The sequence below is a fragment of the Saccoglossus kowalevskii genome, chromosome 2 (assembly GCF_978046115.1).
Source record: "Saccoglossus kowalevskii chromosome 2, keSacKowa6.1, whole genome shotgun sequence".
In the NCBI taxonomy this organism is placed as follows: domain Eukaryota; kingdom Metazoa; phylum Hemichordata; class Enteropneusta; family Harrimaniidae; genus Saccoglossus; species Saccoglossus kowalevskii.
The window spans coordinates 23100008-23126615 of record NC_140642.1 but is presented as its reverse complement, the minus strand read 5'-3'; the positions used below and the strand labels follow the sequence as shown (position 1 = coordinate 23126615).

General features: G+C 35.5%; 3 protein-coding genes across 3 annotated transcripts in view; 1 reads left to right on the top strand and 2 right to left on the bottom strand.

Moving 5' to 3' along the window:
* Positions 1 to 23216, top strand: part of LOC100366882 (protein transport protein Sec23A) — a 38185-nt gene extending 14969 nt beyond the window's left edge. Inside the window, exons 11-17 of the mRNA XM_085493016.1 lie at positions 15570 to 15676; positions 17138 to 17369; positions 18067 to 18228; positions 18870 to 18956; positions 19236 to 19391; positions 20309 to 20374; positions 22588 to 23216. Coding sequence (XP_085349142.1) covers positions 15570 to 15676; positions 17138 to 17369; positions 18067 to 18228; positions 18870 to 18956; positions 19236 to 19391; positions 20309 to 20374; positions 22588 to 22677 — 900 coding nt within the window. The 3' untranslated portion in view covers positions 22678 to 23216. The remainder of the gene's footprint in view (positions 1 to 15569; positions 15677 to 17137; positions 17370 to 18066; positions 18229 to 18869; positions 18957 to 19235; positions 19392 to 20308; positions 20375 to 22587) is intronic.
* Positions 8764 to 13869, bottom strand: LOC144342815 (octopamine receptor beta-2R-like). Its single transcript, XM_078005672.2, has 2 exons — positions 13173 to 13869; positions 8764 to 9113 (listed from the first exon to the last, which is right to left on the bottom strand). The coding sequence occupies exons 1-2, from the start codon at positions 13867 to 13869 to the stop codon at positions 8764 to 8766; spliced, it is 1047 nt and encodes a 348-aa protein (XP_077861798.1).
* A 1088-nt stretch (positions 23217 to 24304) lies between the features above and the next one.
* Positions 24305 to 26512, bottom strand: LOC144342819 (uncharacterized). Its single transcript, XM_078005680.2, has one exon. The coding sequence runs from the start codon at positions 26510 to 26512 to the stop codon at positions 24305 to 24307; it is 2208 nt and encodes a 735-aa protein (XP_077861806.2).
* Positions 26513 to 26608: the final 96 nt, after the last annotated feature.

The following is a 26608-nucleotide window of genomic DNA, read 5'->3' as shown; positions in this document are numbered from 1 at the left end:
TATATATATACCGGTATATATATATATATAGAGTGAGGTACTTGTACCTTACGAAACAGTGCTGTTGAGTTTCAATATTCATGTAGTTGTGTATTAATTCTTCTATTACCGCATATTTTTGATATTTTTGACTTCTTGTGAAAAACAGCATGTCTGATTGTTTTGATACTATATATATATATATATATACCGGTGTATATATATATATAGAGTGAGGTACTTGTACCTTACGAAACAGTGCTGTCGAGTTTCAATATTCATGTAGTTGTGTATTAATTCTTCTATTATCGCATATTTTTGATATTTTTGACTTCTTGTGAAAAACAGCATGTCTGATTGTTTTGATACTATATATATATATATATACCGGTGTATATATATATATATATATAGAGTGAGGTACTTGTACCTTACGAAACAGTGCTGTTGAGTTTCAATATTCATGTAGTTGTGTATTAATTCCTCTATTACCGCATATATATATATAATATATATAAGGACCTCAGGTAGACCTTTCTCAGATTTGTTCATTTTCTAATGATGTCTTCAGTTCTTTAATTGAAATGTGCATTGCTAACAGAGGAGCTATCTCAGCCGATAAAGCTGTTATATTAAAATCATATGCCCTCTGGTGCATGATGTTTCACATGTAATGTAATTTCCATCGGAAATATTGAACTTTGCCTACAATGGCTGCTATATTTGACCAACTACTTTCAAAATGACACAGGTGGAAGATCTGTTTCACCCTAGGGTTCAATTAGTATGTTGCTTATGGACATGACCAGTTAAATTATCTGACATCACAGAAGTGTGTTCTTAATATGCCGTGTGGGCATGACACTTCGTTATACTATTTGATTGAAAATAATTGGTGACAATTTTGTGACTCAGGATTTCAGGATGGAAAATTGATTTCATGAGACAGTGAAAATTGCATGTTTTTGGAGCAGTGTATATTTCCTAAAGTTTTATTGATTCAAATCTTTTTCAATACTGAGAAACTTGGCCAAAAATCAAATAAACTAAAGTTATTTAGTAAAGTAAGTTATTCTCACTACAATAAATCTTTTCATACATTGCTGTTTTGAATTGTATTTTGGATGCATGCTCAAATGACTAACCTAGAAAATACACAACGTTACTCCTGTCTTAAAAAATTAGAAGATTGGGACATTTGGGTATATAGAAAACAACTCAAAGAGTCTGGTTTACATCTGAGACTAATTTTAATGGAAAGTGCTTCACATCAAATATTGATTTTGTGTTACAGGTCCACCTTTGATTGTCAAACAAAAATGCTTGTCTGGCACTCATGATACTGAAAAGTCAATCACAACAGATATCTCTGTGAAGTTGCGCTATTGGCAAAATACTTCTAATATTGATATTTTGTGAAAACAACAACTGTTAATTATATTATATACATAAAAATTTAAGACAGGGAGTCACTTCCATCATATTGCACAAACATTCCTTAAATCATCAAATGGCAAAAATTTCTTGCCATTAAAATGTATGGGTAATGAATAAATATTACGCTCTGTTTCCCATGGTGCCACTGATTTCCCTTGAGGTGAACCTTTAGTCTATCAATTAACCTTACGGTGAATTTAATGTGGCACGATGAACAAGACAAGTTCAGTTGAAAGGCATTTCCACAACCTTAAACTATCTGTGATGTCTTCAGCAGTTGTTTTGGATGAACGATTATTTTCAGTATGCTGGGTTCATTATTTGCTGAGGTGATCGTCTCAAAGGATATTATACATGTATGCATCGTTTATGGTTTAAATGTTTGAACTATGCTGTGTCTGCTCTAGAGTCTATGACTAGTTTACAAAGTAGCTTTTTGTGTTAAATTCACATTCTGTTACTTTGTATGATACATTATGGGAGTGTATTTTCATGTAATGTGTACCAATAAAAGCTGCCCTAAGTTGTCTGTAAAGTGTACCAATAAGAGCTGCCCTAAGTTGTCTGTAATGTGTACCAATAAAAGCTGCCCTAAGTTGTCTGTAATGTGTAGCAACAAGAGCTACCCTAAGTTGTCTGTAATGTGTTCCAATAAGAGCTGCCCTAAGTTGTCTGTAATGTGTACCAATAAGAGCTACCCTAAGTTGTCTGTAATGTGTTCCAATAAGAGCTGCCCTAAGTTGTCTGTAATGTGTACCAATAAGAGCTGCCCTAAGTTGTCTGTAATGTGTACCAATAAGAGCTGCCCTAAGTTGTCTGTAATGTGTACCATTGAGAGGTGCCCTAAGTTGTCTGTAATGTGTACCAATGGGAGCTGCCCTAAGTTGTCTGTAATGTGTACCATTGAGAGCTGCCCTAAGTTGTCTGTAATTTGTACCAATAAGAGCCACCCTAAGTTGTCTGTAATGTGTACCATTGATAGCTGCCCTAAGTTGTCTTTAATGTGTACCATTGAGAGGTGCCCTAAGTTGTCTGTAATGTGTACCAATGGGAGCTGCCCTAAGTTGTCTGTAATGTGTACCATTGAGAGCTGCCCTAAGTTGTCTTTAATGTGTACCATTGAGAGCTGCCCTAAGTTGTCTGTAATGTGTACCATTGAGAGGTGCCCTAAGTTGTCTTTAATGTGTACCATTGAGAGGTGCCCTAAGTTGTCTGTAATGTGTACCAATGAGAGCTGCCCTAAGTTGTCTGTAATGTGTACCAATAAGAGCTGCCCTAAGCTGTCTGTAATGTGTACCATTGAGAGCTGCCCTAAGTTGTCTTTAATGTGTACCAATGAGAGCTGCCCTAAGTTGTCTGTAATGTGTACCAATAAGAGCTGCCCTAAGTTGTCTGTAATGTGTACCAATAAGAGCTACCCTAAGTTGTCTGTAATGTGTACCATTGAGAGCTGCCCTAAGTTGTCTTTAATGTGTACCATTGAGAGGTGCCCTAAGTTGTCTGTAATGTGTACCAATGGGAGCTGCCCTAAGTTGTCTGTAATGAGTACCAATAAGAGCTGCCCTAAGCTGTCTGTAATGTGTACCATTGAGAGCTGCCCTAAGTTGTCTTTAATGTGTACCAATGAGAGCTGCCCTAAGTTGTCTGTAATGTGTACCAATGAGAGCTGCCCTAAGCTGTCTGTAATGTGTACCATTGAGAGCTGCCCTAAGTTGTCTTTAATGTGTACTATTGAGAGCTACCCTAAGTTGTCTTTAATGTGTACCAATAAGAGCTGCCCTAAGCTGTCTGTAATGTGTACCATTGAGAGCTGCCCTAAGTTGTCTTTAATGTGTACCATTGAGAGCTGCCCTAAGTTGTCTTTAATGTGTACCATTGACAGCTGCCCTAAGTTGTCTGTAATGTGTACCATTGAGAGCTGCCCTAAGTTGTCTTTAATGTGTACCATTGAGAGGTGCCCTAAGTTGTCTGTAATGTGTACCATTGAGAGGTGCCCTAAGTTGTCTGTAATGTGTACCAATGGGAGCTGCCCTAAGTTGTCTGTAATGTGTACCATTGAGAGCTGCCCTAAGTTGTCTGTAATGTGTACCAATAAGAGCTACCCTAAGTTGTCTGTAATGTGTACCAATAAGAACTCTTTGAAATTTTCCAGGGGGGGATTGGCACGAGAGGGCGCCATCCGATCTGAATGGAACGTTTCGACGCCAGTCGTTCGTAGCCCATCGTCAAAGCTACAACGTCTCGTTTATGAACAGATGAAATAATTTCAGCAATTTCTTTACAAAATAATCCTCAACAAAACTTAGAAACATTTCATAGACAACTACAGGCTCCAAAATTATGTCTATTGCAAAACAATTCAACCGACAACCAGTTTGACGCCACAATTTCTTGCTGGAGCCCGAGTTCTACGCGTGATTTTATTGCGTTCAAAACTGTTCCATTTCAAACTGCGCATGCACACACACACTGTGGTTTCTCGAAATGCATACTAATTAGGTAACTTGTCACTGATAAAAGTCACCGAAAACATTTTGAGCAATTTTGAGCAATAGTGAAATTTAAACGTGCCTCTGCATTCTCCATGAATTTCGTAACTTGCTATGATCATGTTAAAGAGAAAACCTGTGCTTACTTTCAACAGTTAGCTGGAGTCTGATCGAAAACGTGTCTCAAAATATACCTTTACATCATTTTTCCGATTATTTTTTCAGCTCGTAACGATAGAATCAGTCAATTTAGAACTACCGGTAACATGTATGCTATCGGAAAGCATTTTGGCACAATTTTACTGAAAAGACTAGTTTTTCGTTGCTCATGAATTCTAATTTATGCAAATGAGACGATTATTTCAACCAATCATGTCATGCAACTCCCCCCCTGAAATTTTCTGTAATGAGTACCAGGATTCAAAATTAACAAAATTGTTGAAAGCCTGCTGGCTGTTAGTTTTATAAGCTCATAAGTGTTTGACATGTTCTGTTTTTTTGTAAATTCCAAAATGTTGTAATTGACTCCCATGTGCGAAGCACAAAATGGGAGTCTTTGCAGTTAGTGTGTCTGTATGTGTGTATGTGTGTATGTGTGTGTGTATGTGTGTATGTGTGTATGTGTGTATGTGTGTGTGTGTGTGTGTGTATGTGTGTCCGACTGTTCCACTGCTATCTCAAGAACCATACATCGGTTTTTGATGAAACTTGGTACATAGATGCTCTGAACATATGCGCAGATTTGATTAATTTTTGGTAAAAATCCGTGCATATTAATTACCTAATTTGCATGATAATTAGCTATTTTTTAGTGGTTCCATGACTGTTCCACTGATATCTAAACAACCACTCATTGGATTTTGATGAAACTTGGTACATAGATGCTCTGAACTAATGCTAGGTTTTGATTAGTTTTTGGTAATAATCCGTGGATACTAATTACCTAATTTGCATAATGATTAGTCAATTTTCGGTTTTTCCACTGATATCTCAAGTACTAATCATCACATTTCAATGAAACTTGGTACATAGATGTCATACGACACTGCACAGACCTAATAGTTTTTATGGTAATATCAGTACATATTAATTACCTAATTTGCATAATTAATTAATTTTCAGCATTTGATATAAGTAGTTAGCATTACATTTCAATGAAACTTGGTACTTACATACTCAAGGACTATGCAGAGATTAATTGTTTTCGATAAATATTTGTGCATATTAATCACCTAATTTGCATAATTAGTTAATTTTCAGCTTTTCCACGGGTATCTCAAGTACTAATCATCGCATTTCAATGAAACTTGGTACATAGATCCTTTAGGACTATGCAGAGGATTAGTTTTAGGGTAAATAATTGTGCATATTAATTACCTAATTTGCATAATTAATTTTCAGCTTTTCTACTGGTATCTAAAGTACTAATCATCACATTTCAATGAATCTAGAATTATGCAGACCCAATTAGTTTCCGGTAAATATTTGTGCATATTAATCACCTAATTTGCATAATTAACCAACTTTCACACTGATATCTCAGGTACTATACATCACATATCAATGAATGTACATGGATGCTGTAGGACAATAGACAGACCTGAATAATTGTGGGTTAAAATCTGTACATATTAATTACCTAATTTGCATAATTAACCAATTTTAAGCTTTCACACTGATATCTAAAGTGCCGTAAAAACTCCAAAATTTCGACCGGTTTTAAATAATTGGTGTTAGGAATGTGACGTGTTTTTAGAGTCAAAATTAAGGTGCATTTTCGGACGGTCGAATTTTTCAGAATAGAAATCAGCAAAAAAAAATGGGGATGATAGACAGTGTGCTTCATTAGTTTTTAAAAAATGCAATGTCCGTCAATTGACGTAAACTTCCTCATGTTTCACGGTAAAAGCAAAGGTCGTGGCCGAGTTGTAACTCAAAATCTAAACAAAGTCATCAATCAGTGAGTATTATGACAAGCAAAACAAAACATCAAGACGCGGAGAAGAGGTCAGCACAAAACTAATAGGTCAAAAGACAAAGCTGTCTCGCACTACCTAGGAAAACTTGTGAATGTTCGAAGTACAGGTACCCATTGGACAAAAGATACATGGAAGTTTAGCAAACGATCTCCCCGACCCAGTGCAATGTATCCGGTTAGAATCAAAGCTCACGTGTCCCTTATTTGAGGGACCAAATTCTGCCGTAAATTCGCCCTTGGATTAAAAAATAAAATGGGATTTAAGAAAATAAAATGGGACTTTTGACTTTTAAGGTGTATTAGCCTTGCTCAACTGGTTCGTAACCAGTCTTGTGATTGGTTGTTGACAAATGGTGAACAGGCCACGCCTCCAACGGTGTCGTGCGTTCGGACTAACCGTTAGGAATTCCTAAATGGAGTCAATTTGTGTAGTTTTCTTGATTTATTCTGCAGATATCGGTAAAATGTAGGTAAGGCTTTGGCGAAATTCGAAGGAGCAACTAATATTCTTCAACCTAGTATTTTTTTTAGATTTTAAATTTTATTTTTTTCATCTGTTTTTTCGAGTTTACAAAATGTGAGCTGGCTGGAGCCTTCATCCCTTGTCTATTTCTTACACTAGATACCAGCCGATACCCCCCCCCCCCCCCCCCCCCCCCGCGCGCGCGCTCATAGAGACTGCGTATTACAGTTGATTATAGTTCCTGGGCTCCCTGTGATTTAAATAAGCTATGGTAATTTGAACACGTTGGCATCATCCAGCTTTTTGATTGGTTAATTAGCGATTTGTCCTATTTGACCTAAGAGAACATGGCGGATATCCTACAGCATCAAAAGTTTATACGAGACCGGAATCATTCGCTTACGATAAAACTAAGTTGACTTTTATTTGTATTTCATAACCATTCAACAAATTTATTTTGTGTACAATATTATAATCACTACTGAGTACAGTAATAATCAACAATTCAGAAACGCAGCATGCCGAGATTTTTGTGTTCGTTTTTATTTGAAACTTCGTTTATTTAGAATATATTTTCGTTACCAATAAAATAAAAATCTCTCAGTCAATCAGAAACCCGGATTCATGCCTTTGAGGAAGGTCCCGTTTGAATGCTCACATCGGTTTTTTCTTCGTTTGGGGGAAAACTAAAACTGGTCGCAATTTTCAAATAAGAATGAGTCGGCAATTTTTAGTGGAGTCGAAAATTTGGAGGTAAATAAAACACCGAAACCCGGCAAATAAATAGGCGGTCGAATTTTTAGAGGGGTCGTAATTTTGGAGTTTTCACGGTACTAATTATTCCATTTCAATGAAACTTAGTACAAAGATGTTCTAGGACAATGTACAAACCTAATTAGTTTGGGGTAAAAATCTGTTCATATTAATTCCCTAATAAGCATAATAATTCATAATTTTTTGGTTCTAATCACATTTCAATTAAACTTGGAGACATAGATTTTCTGTTACATTGCGCAGACCTCATTAGTTTTACACTCAAATCTGGTCATATTAATTTTCTGATTTGCATAATTAGTTTTCAGCTAAGTAATTTCGAATTATATTTAATGTGTCTCCAATACTCTCAGCACATGGGAGTTCTTTCTAAGCTTTCTTTGATTTTATGATTTAAGGGTCTTTGTGTGGATGAAATTTGTTGAAAGTTGCCCTGGTTTAAGATCCCAGGTCTAAAAATACAATGGTAGATTAGTATGGTGTTCATTTACAATAATAAAGGGTGTGTCTGGAAGTTCCAACTCCAACTCTTGACAAACTCTAAGTTTAATAGTGCTTGAAACTGAAAATGTGTATGAATTAATCTTGATGTGCTCAAATCAAAACTGTGATTATTGCTATTATGCATATGAACAAAAAATGGCGATTACAATCTGCATATGAAACAAACAATAGTGTCGATTATGAAATCTACAAATCAAAGAGACAAAGTCAGGAAATAAACATGTGGCCAGAATAATGGATCACATTTGTAGGAGTGGTTTGACCTGATTGATCCAGCATTGACAGGGATTGGTTTTAGCTCTGTGTCAAAGTGGCGCATTTTCGGGTCTCTGCTCTGAACTCATTAAAGACTTGAGGTTAAAGCAGCATTCTGAACTTAGTCACATAGATATTGATGCTTTAACATGTACAATGAGAGATAACAAAGATGCAGATTTTTGTTAAACAATTCATTTCCAACAATATATTGTGAAAATCTTACATTCTACTCATCATCAAAAATATTTAGTATGAAAAAATGTAAAATAAAATAAAATAACAAAGATATCAACGACGTGAAGCCTTGGTCTGCTATATTGTAAACACAACAGTGTGTGAATTGTGTGAGAGTGCAGGTACGGTAGTGTAGGATTCAATTCTGACCTTCTTTTAATCATATGTTGGGTTACATCTACTGATAAGAAATTGAGATCTACTCTGCTATTTGTCAGCATGTAAACAAATATGCTAAATAAGTGATCTAACTTGCATATTATTGGCATTACAAAAGTTTTTTTTTTTTCTGGGCATATCTAAAGAAACTATGTAACTGCAGGTGAGTTGTACAAAAAGTACGTGGGTGGTCTACCCACCCAACACACCTTGAGGGAATATTAAGATGTAATTTGAAACTTTAGGATGTATTGAAAGCAACTCTTCTTTCATAGACTGTCTGGTATAAATATTTTATTCCTGGATTATTATACTTGTAATCCATAGTGGAGGTAAAAGTCTCTAATCCATAACATTTACAAAAAAAAATCCCCCATGAAAATCAAAAGAATTAACCAGTCTCTTGTTCAGTGTGATATGTTGCTACAGTTCAGTACTGAATATTACTGTACATGTATTTTTAATTATGGATATAACTGGAGAGTGTGTTACGTAATAGCTGTGATATTATCATCAGTTTCTGCAGTGTTATTAACACACATGTCGTTGACTGGTATCGACGATGTCCTCAGTTTGACCGATTCAGTCAGCTCTATACTGCTAATTGCAGGCTGCACCTCGTTGGCTGCGCTACATTTAAGTTTCGTCCTTTGCCACAGTTTTACAGCGGAGATTCGAAAGGATCTGTTCATCAAAGAGTGCATCCATGGGTTGATTGCAGAATTTAGAAATGTAAGCCACTGTGTGACCCCGTCCACATGGTAGGGTAGTTCGTGATGAACAAAGCAGGAGTATGCATTGCTCACTGTGTAAGGAATCCAACATATGAAGAAAACACCTGTGGAAATAAAAAAAAGTAGATGTCATATTTATTAAACATTTATGTGTGTGTTTGCAGCCAATGTGATCTTGTGAATTAAAAAAGTCAGAAGCAAACACTGTAACTTTTAGTCTATGATTAAGTTCAGAGAGTTAAGTTAAGCTGCACCTTAAAAAATGGGACAAGTTCCTTGCAGTATTGGCAAAGTACTAGTAATACTCTGGGTTTATTGTATCAATCACATTTTAATGTCTGACATAATGTATGAACAGTTAGTTAAAGATTGTACTTTTCTAAGATGTATTATTTCCAAGATGCAATGTATGTGCTACATGTAAGTTGTTGTACTATTGTACTAAGACTCAATAAAAGTTTATTGAATATAAAAAAAGTTAAGCTGTACTTAATCTCCTGCATATTAATCAGCTTGTAGATTTTCATATCACCTGATTCAGCATATCCTTCATACATCTTAATGATTTTAATAATGTTTATTGTAATAAGAATAATTAATTGTATAATGTATCATTACAAATACATAAACAAACAAAAAATTAACATGGACACCGTTTGAGTCTAGAATTAAGTTCAACATGTTGTGCCAGATTATCATGATAATATTTAAAAATTTTCATTTCACACGGGTCTGTGACCACAAGCTACATTAGCAAATTTAAAACAAATGTATTGAAAGACAAGAATTATGACGTCTATCCAAAAGAAGCTTTCCAAATTGTAGAGCTTCCCAATATAATGATCGTAATATTGGATGATTCACTTCATTGAGTTTGCTAGTCAATATAATGTTGCTTCATTAATCAGTGGTGGAACCAAACTATCTACAATAATTATATTTGTTGAAAGTGCAGTTCAATAATGGAAATGCATGTAGCCTGATAATGTTGCTTAATTTGCCTTCTAATCACCTTAAAACTTGACAGTTATTGTTACCATGGAGCATTCAGTATTACCAGTACCTCCCTTCTCATTACATTTCAGTATTACCTGAAACATTTCAGCTCATACTCAACATACTAACTTAATGACATTGACAGGTAGTCAGGCTTATCAGTTTGTAATCAAGCTAACTCTAGAACAGTCAATTTATATACTTATCATCATTAGAGCATATCTTGTTGTTATATATCATGTTATATTATTACACATATTAAAATTTATTCCCATTTATTCTGGGCCAAAATTTGTATTTTTCTGAAAAAAAGTAAACTAGTGTAATGTGTGTCATATATATTGATGAGATGCCATTTTCCACTGATTTGCACTCAATGGCAGTCTTATTCTGAAATGCAAATGATGCAAGTAGATTTCAAACAGAAATAGATAATCTACTTTTAACTAATTACTATTTAAATGTGCATTTATAGTCGATTATATCTCACTTTGCTTCTTAGAAATAACTTACTTCAATAATCATTTTCTCATTGTTAATTTTTAAAATGTATTTGTTGTTAGATTATAGTTTATAGGTAGATTATGCAACATATTTTGTACTATAAATAAGTATGAATTGCAGGTAACAGACGGAAATCATTAGTGATTGACTGGAACTGCTGCAGCCTGCAGTGGCTCAAAAATTGCACAGAACGCCATTCAATGGCATTTAATCTAGGGAGGCTGACTGGTAAAATTGAAGGAAACTCAGACAAGCAGCTTACTTCAATAATGGAAAAAACATGGACAACCAGCTGAGCTTAGAAGTATGGCGCTTGAAATTCATGGTGACCAATTGTCTCAGTGCTCAGTCTAAATGCCTTGATGCCCTTGTGGGAGAGTCAAGTAATAAACAGCTTGTAGCTTGTAGGGTAGACCCAATTGTTGTAACTATGCAGAAAACGAGGAGACTGAGTAGTTTTATGTGGAAAAACATGATTTGGTTTTATTACACTATAAAGTGAACTAAATGTTAGATACTGAACGCAAGCCAAACTGTTGAAACCGCCGTAGGAACCACTCATGTCAATGTAAACAAAATGAGTTGAACAAATATTCTGATCTGTGATTGGTCAAAAATAAGAAAAGGGTGACATAGGATTGATTGGTAGAACAGACTCCTTATAAGAGAAAATTAATCCTGTCCTCGGGTAGATTTAGGTTTCGTAACTATGCAGCAAACTAGGAGACTGACAAGTTTTATTGGCCTGTGCTTTGCTGCTCCTAATTGATTAATTCCTGCATGTCTACTACTATTGTTGAGCCCCTGATGCAAAATGGTTGCAACGAATAAATAAATTGGCAGATAATTATGTCAGCAAAGTTGAAATGTAAAACAGGGGTGTCATAGAGAGGGCACTTGAGCATATGAACACAATCATCAAGCAAAATGAATTTAGATTTGAGAATTTAAAACACTATTTTTTGGTGAAAAATGAACACATACTCAAGTGAAAAACACTATTGTGGAGAAGAAAAAATGTGAAGCATTATAGATAATATAAAATGGCTGCCGCTCAGGCAAGTCATGCAGCAAATCCGAAATGATGAGTGGCTTTTTCTACTGCTTATGTTTCACAAATCAAAGGATGCAAGTAAATGTAATTACCCCGGTACCAAAGTACCCCCACACTATGTTTAACACATATTCAGAAAATGCTAACACCAAAACTAGAATCACAACACTTTTGATATTACTATTTAGAGTAATATGCCATTTTCTGAATACATGCTAGACAGTGTGAAGTACTTTGGTGATGAAATTTACTTATTGCAAAACATAAGCAGTAAAAATAGTTTCACACCATTGTAACATCCCTGCATGACTTGCTTTGGGAGCAAGTCATTTCAAATTACCCATAATGCATCAAGCTTTATATAATGTTTTTCACTTGATGTTGTGTTCATTTTGCTTGATGATTGTGTTCATATGCATGAGTGCCCTCTCTATGATAGCCCTATAAAAAAAAAAGAAATTCTGATTGGTTTGCTAACATCCTTTAGTATTTTTTTTTTCATAATTTCAATTAGTCTAAATCATTTTTACAATTATTGACCTTCAAAAATTGAGATTCAAGCCTTGCCAGTACACTCATATTTATTAACATTACGAATATTGTTGTAATTGTTGTTTATTTTGTAACTGCAGATGAAATTTGAACTGAGAGGGATAGCAATCTTAAACAATACCATCATTTGAACGATCTTAAAAATCATTACCTGTTTAGAACACAATATCGAAACTGTAGTAGAAGACAAAATGCTCACTGCATTTATTTTTACCGGTAGCATATTTGATGTTATGGGATATTCACTGGGTTTTAAACTCACTAGTTTGTGAAGGGAACAGTACATTCTATTGTGCGTATCTCTACAATATGATAAAAAAAATTAGAAAATTCATATCACATACTGCCAAACTTTGTTTCATTGTGTCATTTTCTATAATCCGTTAATAATGTCTGGATTCTTACCATGCAAGGTTGTGTCAGTTATGCTATATTAATTTATATGCACTTTTATTAAACCTCTAATATAGCAATTACGGTAATAATATTAAGATTTTGACTTACTTTATGATTGACTTTACTAAACATTGTATAATTTGACCTTTCATGAAGGCAAATTGGGAACAAAAAATAGAATAAAGGCCTACATGCATTTAAAACTTGGAGCATTGAAATCATTTTGAAAGGGTTGCCTTGGATTAACACACAGCCACTCAAAAAAATGCAATGAATGAATGAAAGGAAGCAAGCATCATCTGTGTGCTCTGTATGCTCTGTATGTTGCTCACACTGAGTAATGTTCTTTTATTGTGATTTGCCCTGTAACTTAATCTTGAGCGGTATTATCGTTAATGTCACTTAATAAATGAGATAATTTACGGTTTATTATTGTCTTTCACCCATTCAAAGCAATTATTTCAGTTAGTATCTTTTCTTTTCTTCAAGAATATTAATTAAAGGGAAGGATGTCAACCCCTGGGATTGCATTGCATCTGCTCCAGACATAAACGGTGCATTGAAAGGATGATGCCAAATTCTAAAATTCTAAGATTGTGAGCACTGTGGACACCATCACATTTATCCCCTTCTTTTAATGTTGAGAATAAAGTCCACCCACCTGTTACCACCGCTAGAATCTTAGCAGCTCGGTTCTCTCTAGTGCGGTTTGGAACATATGTACAATTGTTCTCATCACAAACGATCTTGCCCCTCGTTGCATGTTTCCTCGCTTCTTTTGTAATATTAGCATATGAATAACACATAATTGTTGAAGGTATGAGTAATCCAATCACTAGTACCACAACTGTGTATGCTGTATGATGTGGGTAATTTGGTGCACACATACCCTTCCCTTGAGACAAGTAGTACTCTCCAAAGTTAACAAGCGGACAGGCTGCTCTTACAATTGCGTATATCCAAGCGATTGCAATCATCCACCGTACTGTACAACATTTCATTTTCTGTGTATATTGAAGCGGAAGATTAATAGCAATAAATCGCTCCACGCTCACTAATGCTAAAGATGACATGGAGATAGTATAAAATAGAATAGATAGGCATGCTACTATTTGGCACCAGGCATGTCCAAAAATCCAGACTCTGGCTATCTTCAGGTGAATTGAGAACGGCAATACAAAGGTAGTGATTCCCAGATCTCCTATAGCTAAGTTGATTATAAACACAGTGGTGACAGTGTGTAGTTTCCGACTGCATGCAGTCACAGTGAGCACAAGAAGGTTTCCCAGTATGGACAGCAGCAGTGTTAAACACAGTACACAGATGTAAAACAGTCTTCCATTATCAGTTTCATCCATTCCACTGGAGTGTACAATCTATTACTTTGACAACTAATCCAATGATGCAAGCCTTTCGTAATGTTGGCCTCACAATCACCTTACAAGATTGTGACTGATGGACTGACTGACTGACTGACTGACTGAGTGGGTAAGTGTGTCAGTGAGTGGGAGGAGTTATCCATTCCTAGTTCTTTCACAAATTGGCATTATTTGCATGATGTACATCTTATTTGCATAAAGAATCCAAGTTATGATCGTTATTATAATTCTTCAGTGTTGACCCAAACAATGAAGTTTTTTGTAAATTTCAGTCTTAGTGACATGGCTAATAGATATCTCAACCTGATTATCAAATCAATCTGATTAAAGTTCTATGCATGTCACACTTCATCTTTGAAGCATCTATTATCTGCAGAGACCATAGATTATTGATATCAGTAAAAAATGTTAAAGTAATAATAAATGTATCACTCGTTTGTGTAACTAAACGATTTGAAGCACTCTGTCAGTTTAGTATAAAAATTGTTATTTTCGAGGTTAGTTTTTTTTTTTATATTGATAATATGGATAATAAAACAATTTAAAATTTATTTACTTTACCTTTGATATGTAGATTCTTGTCACTGTCACCCATTACCAAACTAGCAGGGCAGAACTAGCAACTGTGCCATGCTGTCAAGCTACAAATTTGCTGCAGCATTGTTTGCGGGTTATTGCATACTTATTATTTTCCTGTACCAGCCTTTGACCCTCAGACGTTGTACAATTCTATTACCGATATCTACAGAGTAATGTTGTACCAACACTGTATGACAACTCACATCCTTAGATCACAACATTTTACTTTTTGCAGTACTTCTGAATTAATCTCATGTCCTGATTAAAGTTGATAGTAACCATAGCAAAGAAATATCTTGTACTCGTTATCTTCAGCAAATCTTTATCTCTTTGAGGCAAAATTCAAACAGGCTGTGATTTGATATCGTGGACGCCAAGGGGATTGGGTGAAATTACGTTATCTTGTAGGTCGCTACATTAAGTTGTATCTTGCAACTCCTGGCATATATGTTGCCCTCATAAAACAAGATGGTGTGTATGTGATGTATCACCACAATTGACTTGCATGGATGGTTTCACTAACATTCTAACATATGATGGCATAGATAGCAGCACTATTTGAATGAAAAAGCCAGATCACCAATAAGCATAAAATATTACTGTCTATCATCAATATCATATTGGTATTTTGCAGTGATTGCCATTCACATGTCTCTTGACTGTATTTATTTTAACATTCCTCAATGCTGACAACTGAAGAGTACGGGGAAAACACATTCTACTGATTGTCAGTCAATTGTAGAGTTGGCTGCAGTACATGTTTCTTAGTTTGATAATGAAATTGTACTGTAATTACTGTAGTTAATAATGGAAGTGATGCTACTAAAAGGTTGTCTTTATTGTCACTATAATGACCAGTGTACGGATTAAATGTGGCTGATAAATGACAATGTTGTAGTGTGTTTAGCATGCGGTGGTCTATTCATGATATTAATCTTATCAACATGCTTTTGAAAATACTTGCGTGACACTTTAAATTATTAAAAACTTGCAATGAATAATGTATAGACATTTGGTCTGGTGTAATAATGGTTTCTTGAACCTTTATTAATGAATGATGGACTATTTTACAATATTCATGTTGATCTTCATTTTTTCAGCACTCTGCTCCTATTCCCCAGGGCGGTAGAGGATGCGTTCAGTTCATTACTCAGTATCAACACTCCAGTGGACAACGCCGAGTAAGAGTCACCACACTGGCAAGGAAGTAAGTATTACCAACAGCAGTAATTACTGTACGCAGAGTTACAGAGACAAAATGGTTCATGGATGGATGCTGCTCTCATATAATTCTGTCAGTGCAAGTACATTTCACTGTCACTAGCCTTTCAGTCTAGTGAATAATGGAGGCCTCTTCTGTTCAGCTCAAATAGACATATTGATACTTTCTGGGAGACTTCACTTTTATTATGATCTAGTGATACTTGAAGGAATGAGGAAAAATCTATCGTATACTGTTTGATCACCATTGAACGAAATACAAAACTAGCTCAAAATCTACATTTTAATAACACAGATGAACTGAAAAATGCTTTAAATTTGATAGCACTATATTAATATGCAGTTAGTCCAACTACAAGTCTGTGCTTGCATGGTTACGATAGTAACTGTGACCCAGGCAAGAATACTAAATACAACTAACTTAGGGGGTACTTTTGAATTGAATTAACATTGCTGAAAATGAAATCATTGTTGCATAGTGTGTGAATGAATATTCATAATATGGATTGATAATTCACAAACTTTGTTTGACTTTAATACAAATATTTAATTAAGTGATAATAAAATTTGATATCAATCAAAAAATATTGATAACTTGTTAAAACAACTTGTAAATGATAACTTGTTGCTAGAATTTTTTAAATGAGGTTGTGTTCTGAAATCATATCTAGAGCTTTGTGACATATGGTATTACTGGAAATACTTTAGGATTCGCCATACACTTGAATTGAACTTCATCATGCCATTCATACAAACTGATATTGCATATCGATATTATCATTCTGTATTTTTAGATCGCATTTTTAGATTGTACGTCTTTGTGTTTATTGATAATACAGCGGCATAACTGCAGGCATAAGTAGATAACTTATTTGTTTATATTTAGCTCTATTGTGAAAATCAATTTGAGAATTAGAAAAATGTACATGATAGTATATTTTTTTTTAGAAATCTACAAATGTGAGTTCTGATAAGATAAATAGAATATTTGATGATGAAAATCTGATTTTTTTTTTGTCCTTCTATCAAGTTACTACATTTTTGTATGCAGCATGCTGCATCCTGCCTTTTATCAGATTGAGATCCTGCGGTACTCTATTAAAATAACTTCGACCACAAAGTTTTGCTTCTTGTCATCTTGTTTGAAACCAGTACCTCAGACATTTATTTTTACATTTTGCTTATCGGTAAAGTGTACCACATGTTTCGTTTTGTTGATCCAAATAAACTTCAAATGTCATGTTCAAAAACATTATTTGATAAATGGTAAACGTTGAGCATATATCTTGTTTAAAAAATTAAAATTAAAACCAAGTCAGTGCATTATTTTTCAATTTTCCCCAGAATAAGAAGCAAAAATTTGGTGTTTTTTTTATTTGCCTTAAAGTTACTCATTTTTGCCAAATCATGAACATGTTTTCTCATCCATTGTGTCTCTGTAATTTAGCTGGGCTGATGCTGCTACAAACATTCAACACATTGCCGCTGGTTTTGACCAGGAAGCAGCTGCAGTCCTAATGGCTAGAATTGCAGTACACAGAGCAGAGAATGAGGAAGGATCAGATGTTTTAAGATGGCTGGACAGAATGTTAATAAGATTGTGTCAAAAGTTTGGAGACTATCACAAAGACGATCCTAACTCGTTTAGGTTCTCAGACACTTTTTCTTTGTACCCACAGGTGAGATAACTGTGTACTGCCAATGCTTGTATATCCCCATCAGTTTTCCCCCCAAGATTTTTCATTGAATCTAGGCAGCTTAATCTCTCCTACATACAGCTAATGTGCCACTAAGCATAGGATCAGATGGATAATAAGCCGCCTGGATAACAAAACCCATACATCAGTGGGATTGGCCTTGAATGTGCTGATGAATTATTTAAATACTGGTAAATTAATATAATTCGATCTCATTCAACCCAGATTTTTTCCAGCACATTTCTTTTCTTGAAGGAATATTTTTGGATGTGATGTTTTTACTTGACTGCCTTTCAGCCTAGTGTAATTGAAATATAACTCTGCTTTGTAATCTCCTTATTTCATCTTATCTTTAATGACACAGATTTTCCTTATTAGATGTCCATTTATGTTATGTCATTTCTGTCTTGTTATTTTATAATAGTACTTCTGAGATTTGTTACTGTCATTCTAAATTGGCCAGACGGTTACACATACTTCAATCTCAAACTGCTGAGACATGCTAGAATGGTAAATCGGCCTAACTGATCTCGGCCCACCAAGTCACACATGTCTCTTCTTGTATTTCACTGCGACCCTTGTTACCTTGTTACGTTTGCTCTACAAAATAAAATCACCTTTCTGCAGTAATCTTTAGTATCAGTCAGTATCACTTTTTTTCTGTTAATTTATTTTTCAGTTCATGTTTCACCTGCGGCGTTCTCAGTTCCTTCAAGTTTTTAATAATAGTCCCGATGAGACATGCTATTATCGTCACATGTTGATGAGGGAGGATCTTACGCAATCACTCATCATGGTGCAGCCAATTCTCTATGCCTATTCGTTTAATGGACCTCCTGAGGTAAGAAATAAAACACACCATTATGTAACAAACATGGTTCATGCAGCATTCTCAAAATTTTATTGCTACATTGTGGCGTCTGTATTCTATGTATATCTTATAAACATGCCTGACTTGAAAAATACGTTAATGACAGTCAGAGCGTACAACACATTTAGCTTGGCATGAGACTTGGCACATGTTAACTAGCTTTTCATTACAGTACTGCAGTGTTTCAATATAAATTTTTCTACAAGCATAAAGTCTCTACCATTGTAATATAGTAATAAAGTTGTAAATAGATAGAAGCTGCAAGGACTGATAAATATGGTATATGGTTAGCAATATTTGGTAATCTGCGTTCTAACCACTGTAAAATACTTTATTTCACTCACAATTTACACTTTACATCAGTGAAAATAAACTTCATACAAAACAGCCAAAATGTCTTTTCAGCGAAAGCTAATTCCAGCTAAAATAAGGTACTTTACACTAATTAGGAAAATGATTACCAAACATTACCTACTAATATACATGTACATACCAAAAGCTTTCTTTATTTGTATTTTCTGAATATTTTTGAATTTTATAGGGTTAATAATAGAATAGATTTATTTGATTGTATGAACTCCTCAAACCTTTGTATTCCTCTTTGTTTATAGCCAGTCTTACTAGATACAAGTAGTATTTTACCAGACCGAATTCTTCTGATGGACACCTTCTTCCAACTTCTTATATTCCGTGGAGATGTAAGTACATTCATTGTTATACCGAATCTTGTGTCTTGCTTTTATTTTCAGTTCAATACCATAATGGTGCCAGTGACTGGGAATTTTGATGGAATCCACAACAAACTTTTTATTTCCCACCAAATATGCTAATTTTCTCCAGAGAGGTCTTGTATCCTCTCCCAATACCCTTGCTTACCGTTTATAACCTGTAATACCTCGGTAGTTTTCTTACTAAAGTGTTCAGGTAATCTCTGTAATTATCATTATTCATGGAAAATAAAATGCTTTTGTTTGTAGACTATTGCAACATGGAGAAAAGCAGGCTATCATAACCAGGCAGAACATGAGAATTTTCGTCAGTTGTTGAACGCCCCCTCAGATGATGCCCAGGAGATACTGCAGACTAGATTCCCTATGCCAAGATATATTGAATGTGATCAAGAAGGAAGTCAGGTGAGTCATCTTACTTTAACGTAGACTGATTTTGTCTGTGATGCTTTTTGACTATTATGCAATGTTCGGAGAAAGTGAAATGGATTTTTATGACTGCTTCATTGATTTCTTGTAGTCAATAAAATCATTGTAATATGTAGTGTCTTCTAGTGATAAAGTGCTATTAAGTAAAATGAAATTGATATAGCTCAAAGCAACAACTATTTGGTATTTTACAGTACACATGTAAACAATATCGACATAGTGAAAAATCTATCGATCATTACGGTTGCTTTATACTTTTTTACCTTGCCCAATATAATATCAAAGTGGCAAGTATAGTGACTCACAGTACACCGTCGCTTTGGCCTTTGCTGTGCGTCGGCCAATACTCTCGCTGTACTGTCTTCGTGCATACTTTGAGGTATCCTCGTAATAACCTCTTATATCAATCAAGATATAGTCTTGGTGCAGTTCAAATGATAATGGGGTATGATGATGATGATGGGCCCACACATTTCTGCTAAACCCCTACTCCAACCCCTGAGAATTCATGATATTATATAGTGAGATGCATGCCATTCACCAATCAGACTTGTGTGGTGGTTGAGGTGTTGTTATGAACAATTTCTCAATAATTCCCCCCCCCCAAAATGGCAGCAGTTGTTGTTGAGTACAAATATAATTCCCTTTTACGGAAAACAATGCCATCAGAAAGTACCAAGATATGGGACAAGGTCTATTGAAGGTACACTGTACAATATGTTTTCATCTTGGAAATTGCTAACAAATTGTAATGTAAGCTTTCCCTCCCCGAGTGGACTGCATGCATATTGAATAGTTTTCAGCTGCCAAAAAAACAAAACAAGGAATATTTATATGTCAATATTGCGTCAGTTGTACTCTGTTGACTTTGAATGATGTTTCTTATCTTGCAGGCTCGTTTCTTACTTTCCAGAGTGAACCCATCACAAACACACAATAATATGTATGCCTGGGGCACGGTGAGTTCATGTAAAGTTTATTGTATGCTAGTTAGACCCATAATGTCATTATACTTTCCTTCTCAGTTTATTATTTGGTTGAGTAAAAACATTGCTTGTTACTTAGATTTTTTAGCGTGTTCATGCTTCAATGATCTACCACAAGCTACTTAGACAAGCAGATGAACATCAATACATCTTGCAGGTCAACATTTGTTGGTTTCTGTGACCCGTGATATACATGAAAAGTCATCCAATCTTGAGCAGAAAATTACATGCATCTCAAACCTGTAAAGGAGTATATTTTATGTGAAATATTGCTACACATACTGAGTTAGGCAGCTTGGTATTATAAATAAGACCATATGTAAATAATTATTGGAACCAATGGTTACTAAAAAATAAAACCAAGCATGGAGCAGTGTTCTCCCAGATGTTCAGCGGTTTTACTATTCTTGGCCACTGAAAGCCATGCCAATCGGTTTGAAAAAACTTCAATTGAAAATCCCAAGACGTTGACGATGAATGAAAATCAAGCTATTGTAAAAACAAAAACAAAATAAACATTTATGCAAATTAGATAGTACATTATAGTTAATATTAATATTAAAGCTATTATAAATTGGTTTCTGAGGAGAACTGATGAAGTGTGTGATACAACAGGATTTGAAGGGTGTCACTTAAACCAACATTCAGGGCAGTGAGGTGATAAATTGTCTCATCTCGTCAAGCAGTGGATTTAGATTGCAATCGTAAAAATATTGCATTGAATTACTGAATGGATTAATTAAAAGTAGAGCACAAAGAAATGCTTCCTTGATACTAACCCTCAAATAATATGTTGTTTTCTTTCATACTTGCCCGTTTTCTGACGCTGTCATTTGTGGTGGTTTTGAAATTTATACAGCCTGTGGTACTTAGTATTCTATTCTATTTTTAATTTTATTCTTGTTTATATTGTCATTGACACTGATACTAACACAGTTGGGATGAGTTCTTTTGTGGTGGTGGTGGTGGTGGTGGTGGTGGTGGTGGTGGCGGCGGTGGTGGTGGTGGTGGCGGTGGCGGCGGCGGGGGTGGGGGGGGGGGGGGGTTGGGGGGGGGGAGATCTGATACATACACTCACAGCTTATTGACAGTTTTACATCATGCAACCAATACATGTATGATTCAGTTTCTTGTTAGGTTGATTACACTATTTAAAACCTGCCTCTTTCTTGAATATTTCATTTAGACAGCAAGCATGCTATTTTTAATTCTTGTTTAACAATCTTGTTGTCATTCAGTCATTTTCTTTTGACATTTAAGACACAAGGGAATAGCTTTTCTCTGGTGCCATAATTTCCTCTGATCAATCCTAATTTTTTGACAATCTATGTCTGTCATTACCGGTGTCCTCACTCTCAAACTACCAACCACGTACAGATTATCGGTGTCCTCACTCTCAAACTACCAACCACGTACAGATGGCATTATATGTGTTCTTGTGATTATTGTGATGTAGATTGTTTGTGAATTGCTCCATTTTGTTTTATTTCAACATTTAAAGGTCTGTGCCATTAATTTTGAAGCAATTTGACTAGCTTTTATTATTTCACTCAGAGATAAAAGTAAATCCAAAGTGTAGAAACAACAATAAGAAAGACAAAGCCCAGACCTTTAAATGTTTTAAATAACTACAGTCAAATCATTTAATTTTATAGGACTATTGACCAGACAGACTATAGATTATGTATTTAAACACATGGCCTGCTCAAAGCTTCTATGGATAGCCAAAATGAATTTGAAAACACAAGCATCAACAGACCATATGTCTACATTTTCCGATAGGTCATTGTTGCACTCTTAGTCAGATTTGTTCTGCACCACAAGCATGGAACATAAACCAGTTGTTTCACATTGAAGAGCAAAGTATGCCACCCAAGTCAACAATTAACAGCAATTTGGGCCCTCTAAACAACATTTCCTAATCAGTGATGTACAAAGCATGTACACATAATTCATACAGCATGAATTATTTTTTCTTATTTTACATATCTTGAGCGACGTCTTCAGTCTTGTTCAGAGTGCACTTTATTTATTTTTTTTGGCAGTAAATCCTGTGAAAAATGATTGGTTAAAATACAGTAATCTATAGTTGTCATCTCTTAAATGTATATGTATGTCTTTTTCCTAATTGTAAGTTATTTGTTTGCCAGTCATTTCAATTTGTTTTCTCCTATTCTGTATTACAGGATGGTGGCGCTCCGGTTTTAACAGACGATGTCAGTCTTCAAGTTTTCATGGATCATCTTAAGAAATTGGCTGTATCTAGCTCATCCTAAAGTAAATAAAAAAAGACTGGTACCACTCACTCCAAAAAACAACAAATACAGAATTCTAAATATTTGGTAATTTCAGTGATATGTACATTTTTAAAATTTTATTTTTCACTGAATCAAAAATTTGGTTGACTAATTTATACAAAAAAAAAATGTCAGTGTGTATGACCTGGTTAATCTGACAATCCAGATTTTCTGGCTGCATATATTCTCGGTATTGACTACAATTTCGGCAGAACCTTGAACTGAGGGGCATTAAAATACTTTGTCATGTACTTGATGATGGAAAAAAAGACAACCATACATTTCACTTTCATAGATCTCCAGATTGACAGTCTTATCCCTTTTTTTTTTTATTAAAAAAAAAAGTTTGCATTGGTGTACTGTCATTTACTTTTGCTGTGCTGTTAGATGAAACATTGACTCAACATCATTTTTGTGTAGTAAATATTGGTTCAGTTTTTGTTTATTAGCTTAAAACATTCAAATATAGATTTACAGAGTCTGTCACTTCTCAAATAAAATATACCAATTATGATTTACACGTTTGTTTCTTCTGATGCTAGTATGCTGTGTCAGTTGTTTGTATGATCAGATTTCGCAGATATCTCCCAAAACGATGATTCTGGCTTCCCATTTGAGCCACAATATAAATGCAGTTGTACATTGGATTCATGTCTTGTAACTGATAGGTAAAGTAAGGCTACAAAAATGCTAATAGTAGTTAATGGCCTGTTCGTAGTCTAGATTCTAGTAAACGTGTAATGACAGTAGGTATTGGTGAAACAATAGAGACAAGCCAAAAGTATTAGATATAAACCCAAAGTTTTGACTTCAGTAAAATGCATGAGGGCGCCAGACCAAGTGTGATTTACAAGACCCTATCTAAACTATTGGTATATATCTGAGTGTTTCGTGCACAGCACTGAACAAGAATAACCCCTGCTGCTGTTGCATTTTTAAATAGTGAGAGGAACATTTTGCTTTTCACTTTAGTGTGATAAAAATCAAGTTATGAAAAACGGTCCTCTCCCATTAAATAGATATTGTTGAGGACAACAAAGCTGGTTAAAAAAAAGCGAGCAAAGAACATCTGCTATTGAAGAGTAGAGAACTGTTAGAACAATAGCGACAAGCTAAAAACTGTTACTATTGAAACATAAAACAGATTACTTGTGCCTTAAACTCATCTGAGAAAGGACCATAAAATGAATCAACAAAGCTCCTATAAAGGGTGCCCTCTAGCAACGAAGCTCTTCTATGCAGTAAGTGGTTGAGAGGATGGCCATTCATAGCATCATTGTTTTGATCTATTGTTGGTCAATACGAAAAAGAGGTTTGTGAGATTAAGGACCACATCCACAATGTGTTTAAATCATGGAAATGTCCTATTGTTACAGGGCTTTACCTGTAGGTGTATTGACTTGTACACTCCATACTTAATGCCTGTACTTATAATAAAGATGTATTCCTGCAAATATTTTCAGGTATATTATTGAACCTGATGTTGAAAATATTTAAAAATAGATAATATTATCATGGCAAGTGTTTCTGACAAGTTCCAAGTGTGGATGAGCAGTGTAAAATAACTACTATATAGAGTGAAGATTAATACAATACAACATTTCTTTTACGGAGTACCTGGTGGAAATTGCTTACAAATACAAAATTCTATGGAGACAAGAGGATCCTGACACTCTTCGTATTTTTGATAACGTGACGTTTGTTTGATAGAGTTGATGATTCCTTGTGCATCCACAATTAGTTGCCATAGCGATGGGCCTTCAATGGCAGAGAAGGTTATGGCATACTGGTTCATTTCATTTCCCTTAGGGTTATTGCCATGTTTATACACGACTATATTCACAATGTCATTCAAAGTGATGTCACGACATGTTGTGTTACTTCTTCCATGATGTATCAATACTTCCATTGAATGTTTCAAATTTATCTCCGAAATGGCTGTGTCAACAAATCTATAATGTTCTTGCGTCCAATTGTGGTTTGGTAGTATAATTGGCATGTTGCACACACAGGTCCAACTGGGTAGGCCTGCATCGCTGCATGTGCGGTTCTTTGGGATCACGTCGGTCAACAAGTTGTATGAATTATGGTGGAAATGACCACTCGTCCGGTTCAGAAACGGGTAATGAAAAAGTGACTTCATAGTTCGGTGTACGTCATAGAAAACCACGTATCTCCTGCTGTTTAAAAGTAAGTTTCGCTCCCACTGTGGATTAGCAAGGATTAAGGTTTTGGGGATAATGATTGAAAAAAATGGCAATAAAACCTCAAGGTGGCTCCCAAGGTGTTTACTTGCAGGTCCTTGGTATATCTGGCCGTGGTCGCCAAACATGAAGATGAACAAATTGGGATTTTCCCTCATGACTGCTTCCAGAAATGAAACTAAGCTGTCATCCACTTGATTAATAGATTCGTGTTCTGGTCTGTGTTGAGCGTTTAAATCAAATGCTGCCCACTTTGCAGGGTAGTCGTATTCCAAGAAGTCTCTCGTATAATTCAAAATGTAATCATGAAGCATGGAGTCTCCTTCACATAGCCCCGACCACACCTCTCTCTCTGGTTCCACTACGAGAGGGGAATTCTCACGGGCTACCCACAGGTGATCAAAATGTGGCAAGACACCAGGGCGGTTTGTGCATGTTTTACACGTAGTTCGTGTACCCATTAAACCATTTCCAGTATCAATGCCATAACTGGTGAGGTAGCCACGTTGGTTCGCGTAATCCCACATCCATTCTTTCACAGATCGTAGGCTGTGTCGCAGTACTCTCTCCTCTTCGTCAATTCTGCTGAAGTATTCCCCGGCATATAGTGGATACAAATTCATTGCAGTGATGCCACTGATGGAGTTGACTCTGTTGAAGAGAAATGCTTGGTGACTGCATCGATCATCTGCAAAACCTGTGCATTCCTGCAAGTACAACTTATGTATCAGTTCTGCTGTCTTGGGTAGACCACACTTACGATGGAAATGTGCACGCGACACAGAATCCAAACTAAAAGATAGTACTGAGACTGGATCAAAATTTTCCTCTTGTGATTTTATCCCTTCCAGAATATTTTTCTGCTCTTGAGATCTATTATTTGGCAAGAATTGAGTTCTATAGTTATGTGAGATGGCAACAACTCTGCCATCTTCCTTGAACTTGCACTCTACATCAGCAAACTGGCTAGTATTAAAATCAAGCATGTGTGGTCCAATATACTCTACCCATTCTGGGCTCTTTACAAATTTCCCATTTGATGATGGTTTCTCTGACTCTTCGTGATCAATAAAGTTAATTCTGAATACATCACTGCAGTTTACGAACAATTTTCGTTTTTCACGATCGTGATGAACAAAAGTTGGGCTAAAATTACATCTCCATTGTACATTCCTGCTGCACAAGTCTTTGGGTGGGGGCACTTTGGGTATTGGACAAATACTGTCACTTTCTGGGCCAAGCTCCTCACTAAATAAGAATGGTCTCAAGTAAAGCAGGTATTTCCGCTTTGTCTCTGGTTTCCATGGATACTCGTTAATCTCTTCATCTGTGATATTTACTCTGGCGAGAGTTGGACGAATTTTTCCAACATCTTTTCCAACATTCGTTTTCATGAAGTGTTGTGTGGGGGCGCTCTTCACAATCCGTGTTACATTCATTACATTTCCGTTGGAGACTGGTTCAAAAACATTGATTGCTTTGTTTCCTGATAGCTTAATATTGTTCACCGCTACCAATAATACGAGCTGCATTAACACAATTGCTGACAGAACGAGATACAGAACTCTGCTCTTCCTCAAGCGACTGAGAACTATTGATAATAAATCCATACCTACAGTAAAACAGCAGTAGTAGTTTAACACAAACCAAAAGTTTGTAACGCGGTGAAAAGTTCGCCCAGCATTCTAGGTTTCTCAGTATATCCA